Here is a 7,290-nt window from a genome sequence, read left to right as displayed (position 1 = left end):
GTGAGTAAATTGTATATTAACAAGGAGAACGGGAAGTATGAGGAGCATTGATTGAGCAATAAAAAGGGAGGTGAGAATGTGACTGATGTGACAAAAGGGGCTGTCCGCATCTCTACTGACGCAATTGCACCAGATGTTATGGAGAGCAATTTGCAACAGTTTTTGTCAGAATTTTTGACTTTGCTTTTATTCTCCGCCAGAGCTCTCCTGAACATCTGGAGCCAAGATTACCGTTTCTGACTAATCTCATTTTCAAAGTCTGAAAAGTTTTGTCAGAAACGGCTGGGCTAAACGAACACTATTTGGCAGGGTCACACTTTTGTGACAGCGGACTTAGTGGAATTAACGTGATCTACCGCTATGGTTGTTATAGTAAAACCAATGTTATCTTGCCCCTCCTTCAACACAATTATGTACCTACTAGTCGTTGTATTCACTCTTGCTCAATTCCTCCTCATCTTTTCCTTCATCAACAAAGACCTCATTCATATCAAAAGAAACATCTTCCTCAAAAATGTGAGGTAAAGTTAAGTTTTTCTCTCCTTGCTCTACTTCATCTAACAGCCTCTCAAATTTGGTTTTTTCTTCCTCTTCAGGTTCTCCACGTGTATCCACCATAGTCTCCTCTTTGCATATGCACTCCTGGGCACTGGAAATAGGTTGAATGGGTGTGAGAGGGTGGAATGGAGTTGTTGAAAGCACTCTGACATTAGGCTTTGTATCAGGTGGGGTAGATGGGAATAGTTGAAGTGCTTGATCAGCCATAGACCACAGTTGTTGTTGCTTTTGGAGCTTTTGAAAGGCTTTGTTATAGTCTGTGAGTGGTATTTTCTTTCCTTTTGTAAGGATATGCATCCCCTCAGCAATAATATCCTTGATAGTACCACCTGTATTTTGACCTAGAGTACGACCCTTTGTGTAATGGTAGACCCGGTGTTCTTCAAGGCTTTCCATTAAACATGAGATATTATTTGTTAGGTCTGGAGGTGCATGTCTTGAACCCTGATTTGCTCCAATCACATCATTAAAATTCTGTGTAATTCCTCTCAAGACCTCAATTGTTGGTGCAAGCGTGTCTATCCATTCCTATAAAGCATTGGAGCCATGGGTCTTATATGCGGTCTGCAAAAATGCTGTGAGTAACACAGATAACATTATTGTAATGCCGCTGCTTACCTTGATCTAGTAGTTTAGATGTTCTTGGGCAAGATTAACCTCAATAAAACCATTGTTGCTCCTGGTTATATTTAGCAACCAATTTTTCAAGACAATGTTGCAAATTGGCTTTGGCCACACCTTTTTGAGTGAGTGGATAAGATGCAGCATTTTGTATGCGTATTTGGTATGACTGCTCCCTCAATAACTCAATGTCCATATTTTTAGAACCAGAATTACTTGGCCTGAATTTCCAGCTTTAATTGCATCTGTGAACTCACGTGAAATCAATGTGTTGCGCATGAATAAAATAGTGTTCTCTAGTACCATGTCTGAACTCTCTGAGCTTCTCATCTTGTCTATACGCAATGAGCTTAAAAACTGCTCAAATATCATTTTTGTGTGAGTTTTTAACTGTTTCCACTGTCCATACTTGGCAAGATATTCCTCTAGGCTTTGGCATTTTGAAACAAGCAGCAAGCAATGAAGTACATGTGCATAAAGCAACACAAAAATCAAATTACGGCATTTTCGGAATGTAGGCAGTGACGTGAGCATACAGTGGGCAAAAAAACCGTTCGAGTATTGGTTACGTATGAAAAGATTAATTTATAACTTTGAAATTAAAAATGTTAAAAATATGAGATTATTCACAGGTATACTAGAGGGTATTAGCTAAAGGATGGCACACTGATTATGTGATTTTTCCAAGAATTGACCAAACAGGAGCATATACAGTTTGCTAAGTCATTCGAACAATTTTTTTGCTAAACACTTGAGTATCAATAAATCATATCTACTAGTACTTTGTATGTCCACCCTTGGCCTTAATCACTGCTGCACACCTTCTAGGCATGCTAGCAATCAAATTCTGCACCACTTCTTTGGGTATTCCATTCTATTCCTTCTCAACCCTCTCCCAAAGTTCATGGATACCCTTTGGTAGGACTTCATGTTCATTAAGTCTTCTTTTGAGGTATTCCCATAGATGTTTAATGGGGTTGAGATCTGGAGATTGTGCAGGCCATATGCGGACCCTAAAATTCTGCTCTTCAAACCATTTCTTGGCCAATTTTGAGGTGTGCTTTGGGTCATTGTCTTGCTGAAAGTGGATATCTTCTACCTGTTGACCATACCACTCTAAGGATTTTAGGAGCTCATTACCTAGGATCTCAATGTATAACTGAGCATCCATCTTTCCATCAATTCTAGTGGCAAATCCAATTCCTTCCCATCCCATACAACCCCACATCATCAAGTTTCTTCCTCCAAACTTCACAGTTTGCTTGATCCTCCTGGGGTCCTGTCTGTTTTCCTTGTCTATCCACACCTGATCTCTGCCATCTGAACCCAATCTGTTGATTTTGGTCTCATCTGACCACTAGACCCTTGCCCAGTCATCCACAGTCCACTCCAAGTGCTTTTCTGCAAACTATGCCAGTTGATTTGAGTGCATTTATAACTGTTTGAGGACTGATATTCTGGCCATTAATAGTAGCCAGAGACTTGGCAGCTTGCACAGCATTCTTGATTTGTCTAGTTCGAATTCCACGCTTGGTATAGGTGATATTGGCACCAGTCAGCTTCTTTGGGCATCCTCCATGGGAAACCACTGCCTCAGGACAGTAGTCTTGGCAAATCTTGGTGATAGAACCAGCACTAGCTCCAGTCTGGGCCTTGATAGAGGCATATGAGTGACCAGAAGTAAGAAGAGAAACAATAGTAGCAATGGTTGCTTTAGAGAGGGGTTTCATGCTTGATTGGGGGGATAAAGAGGTTGGTTGTAGCTATTATATACCTATTCAACATGTAGTCACATGATTTTATTGATAGTTGTTTGGTATATCAACAAAGTTATGTGATAATACATAGTTTATAGCATTTAAATTACTAGCAAAAAAACTGTTCGAATGACTTAGCAAATTGTGTATGCTGCTGTTTGGTCAATTCTTGGACAAATCACATGATCAGTATGTCATCCTTTAGCTAACACCATATAGTATATCTGTGAATAATCTCATATTTTTAACATTTTTAATTTCAAAGTTATAAATTAATCTTTTCATACGTGACCAACACTCAAACGGTTTTTTTGCCCACTGTAATGGGTAGGCGGTTGAGGCAAGTATTGTGGAACCACAGAAAATTTGGGTCTTGTATAGCTGTGTTGGATTTTTTAAAATGGGTGAGCAGAATTCCAACTGCATCTGCAATTTTTGCGTGAAATAATCCTGGAACCCATGCCCCCAAAAATAGTGACTGTCTGCCACTTTGTATCCAGCTCTAAGACCTTCCAGCGCTTGCAGGCATGCAATCAATAATTGATCTCCTGCCAAAAATTGGACTCGTTCCTCTGCTTTAGGTACATTTTCCAGTTGAAGCTTGTTATAGATTGCCTCAACAACCTCTGCATTTCCAGTGATTGAAGACTCATCAATAGGCCAAGCAGGTAACAGATAGAGTGTAGACTGGTGGGTTTTGATTTTTAGTGGGGTTACAGGCTGAGCTTTCTCAAGGTCAACCTTGAAGCACTCAAACCCTGCTCTGCCCTGTTTCACAATAATTCAGAGAATTGTAAATTCAAGACATAACTTGAACATCTGGCACTTGCATTTTGAGTGCACCACATCCGTGATGGATAGTGTAGGTGCGTTTAAAAATGCTTCTCAAAGAACGGAGACTTTTAAATCTTCTTCTTTAGCATCAAACAGAGGAATCACGGTTGCGCAGATTTCATTTTTTTATGTGTCTAACCTTTATTATGAGTACTGTTGGTCCTGGACAATTTAACATGTATGCTTACTATGCCGGCCGATAATATCTTCAGCATTCTGCATATCAACATTCACATTATTGTAAACAGACTAAAAGAGTCCAGTAGCTGCAATTTGACATATTTCTTTGCGCATACATTTTAAAAGTTGGTAGAGTGTGCCGGTTGGTGGTGCCTTGCTTTGTGGTTGTGCATTGGTAGTAGCAGGCATTAATTCAGTATTATTATTCTGTGATAACTGTTTGTGTTTACGGGCTCGTATCCATTTACAATTTTTTGATATTAAATTGTCATAGCTTTTGCATATTCCAAGAGTTGACAGCACAGTCATGGCTTGATGTTGTGCGCCTGTAGCATACATATAAAGTGCTATCAATCTCTTCGACAGATTATTGGCATGACTATACTCTCCCAGACATGCCAATGCAGTTGATGTGATTACCTAGAACTCGGTGAGGTCAAACTTTCTATTCAGTTGTGTTGAAGCTTACCATTTGGGTCCTCTTTTTCCGCTTTTTTGTATGCTTCATGTTTGCATGAGGCAAAGTCAACATAGCCTTTAAAGCAAGCATCATGAATGGTGCTTCGGTAATGAGCACATCATGTAAATGTGCAAATGTAAAAGTGGAGGCAAACACACTATCAATTTTTTTATTCATTGTTTGAAGGTGCTTACGCCTTGTTATCCGTCGCGCCTCCCGTTTGATGATTTCCTCCACATAGTTTTGAATCCATTTACGCACAATTTTGCGGCCTGCATGACTATTGGTGGAACCAGCCTACCAATCCAATAGCGTGCAAACATTTGAAGCAGTAGAAAAGAAGTCTTGCCATTAAATTGCACGTTTTTTGCTCTTGGGATGGAAAATATATTCCATGAAATCCCAGATGGTAAGGCCGTGTCCATGAAGAGAGTCCAAAATGCCTTTGAGTATGTCATGTTTTTCTTTTAGAGCCTGTTCATTGCTCATATTTCTTTGGAGAGCAATTGTCCAAGCACATTTTTGATGTTCTTTCCATATACAATGGCAACCGCATTTGGCCCTACACATAGGCTTGATTTAATAATGCTGACTGAGCTAAGAAGATGGTTCTGTATGTTGTTCTCCGGCTCAGACAGTTCCGTTTCTGTTGAGGCCAAATTGCTAGAGTTTGAAAAGTCGGCGGTTGGTAATTGGGGAGGCAATTGTTGTAATTCCACATTTGTATCAGGAATAAACAATGCTAGGGGTTGTATTTCAGAAGTAGCACTATCTGACAGTAAATTGAGATTAGGCGAGCTGGACATGAGCAAAGTTTGTGAAGTAAAAAGGTGTCTAAACTTGAAATTAGGGGTGTCGATCAATGGCGAGTGTGCTTATGAAGGCTGGTTTTATTTTCTTTATCTTCATTAACCAGTTGCTTTCTGTTGTTTACCATGCTCCCTTGAAGCTCTCTGAGCAAGAACACTCATAGAAAACATCAAAAATCCTCCATTAAGATCTGGCAACTATTAAAAGCAGAAGAACTATGTGATTTTGCTCAAAAAATCAAAGACAAATTTTGCTGGGCACACGAATCTCGTGATTTTCAGATTCAGGCCATTACTACTCAGCTCAAATGTAAAAATGTTTTTATTCATGCTGGAACTGGCTTGGAAAAGACTGCTATTGCGGCGGGACCCCATGCACACAAGAAAATGAAAGGAAGAGTAACAATAATGGTATCACTGTTAATTGCTCTCTAGGAAGAGCAGGTATGTTGTGCTATGTTTAATATATTCTGTGCATTTTTACTTACTTCTGACTCTAGGCCAAAACATTTTAAAATGAGTTTGGTCTGGAATTGATTGCAATAAACAGTGCAAAGAATGGTGGCTGCACTAAAAGTGTCATGAATGTGAGTTTCCAATTAAATTTAACACTATTTTGACTATTCTAAAGCATATCAATAAGGATATTATGGTTGGATGATGGGAGATTATTATCATCTCACCCAAAATGCTGCTTTCAAAAAGGTTTATCAAAAATATTATATGGAAGTCAGAATTTGGGAGGCGAATCTTGTCGGTGGTCATTGATGAAGCATACATTGTCTTGCATTGGGGTTTTGGATTTCGCAAACAGTATGGAACTCTGGGAACTCTTCGTGCACTTCTCCCTAAACGCACTCTATTTGTTGCAATGTCAGCCACTCTTTCCGAGTATGTATGAAAAGATGTAATATCCAAACTTTAGTTTAATCCACACCATATTAACTATCTTAATCTCAGAAATAATTACCCAAATGTGTTGCTTGTTGTTCAAGCACTAAAAAACTCAATGTATACCTATAGCAATCTCAATTTTCTTATTCCCAAAAAAGGCTGTCAACAGGCCAACCAAATTCCAAAAGCCTTTGTGTATGCAGATAGTTTATCAATAGGGTTTGACATGATTGACTATTTGGATGGTCTCTTACCAATGGCATTGCAACAACAGGGTCTTGTCCGTCTGTATAACGCAGCACTTTCACAAGAATGTTGTGATTTGCTCATGGAGTTGTTCAAAGCTGGGAGCATTTGTATTCTTATTTGTACAGATGCTGCTAGAATAGTACGTGCTTGCATATTCTATATTCCAATGATTTTTCTAATATGATTATAAAAATAGGGATGCAACATACCTGATATTGATATTGTTGTTCAATGAAAGCTGATGGCAACTGTATCCTCATTTGTTCAATGCGCTGGCCAAGCAGCACAAGAAGCTGGCCCACTAGTATCTACCACTTTATTTAATATAACTTGGGCACTTGCCCTGCACACCTGTTTATATGGTGCCCATCTTTTTTAGATGCAAAATATATATCATTATAGGCCAAGCTATATCATAAATCTGTATCATAGCTGCCCAAATCTGTATCATAGCTACCCAAAGTTTGTATCATAGCCACCCAAATCTGTATCATAGCTGCCCAAAGCTTATATCATTGATTTTAAAGCTATATCATTAATTTCCGGAGCTGCATCATTAATTGTCCAAGAGCTACATCATTCTTTTTTAAATTACTTAATGGCTGCATCATTCTTTCTAGATTACTTAATGAAATGATCTTGATGTCATTGATCTGATTAGAATTAGGCTTTGGACCATCATTGATGGACATGACATCATGCTCAATTAGGGTCCTGGGCTTTTCCCTTTGCCTCGGCCCCTAGCTCTATAAATAGAGCTCATCCTATGCTACTTTTGTGCATTGCTGGCAATGGATTGGGTGCTTTTGGGGGCATTTCTGGACCGTTTCCCTTGGTTTTTTTGGTAGACCTATAGTTTTAAAGTGTCCCAATCCAAATCTAAAATCAGAATTGCAATATCTTTACTCATTATTGTGCAATTAAGCGT

At 39.0% G+C, this 7,290-nt stretch overlaps 1 protein-coding gene across 1 annotated transcript; it reads right to left on the bottom strand.

Moving 5' to 3' along the window:
* Positions 1 to 420: 420 nt before the first annotated feature.
* JR316_0005139 (uncharacterized protein) lies at positions 421 to 954 on the bottom strand (the record flags this gene model as incomplete). Its single annotated transcript, XM_047890903.1, has 1 exon — positions 421 to 954. The coding sequence occupies one exon, from the start codon at positions 952 to 954 to the stop codon at positions 421 to 423; it is 534 nt and encodes a 177-aa protein (XP_047750664.1).
* Positions 955 to 7,290: the final 6,336 nt, after the last annotated feature.

The sequence above is a fragment of the Psilocybe cubensis genome, chromosome 4 (genome assembly GCF_017499595.1).
Source record: "Psilocybe cubensis strain MGC-MH-2018 chromosome 4, whole genome shotgun sequence".
In the NCBI taxonomy this organism is placed as follows: Eukaryota; Fungi; Basidiomycota; class Agaricomycetes; order Agaricales; family Agrocybaceae; genus Psilocybe; species Psilocybe cubensis.
Note: the sequence above shows the minus strand (reverse complement) of the source record. Positions and strands in the feature narration are given on the sequence as shown.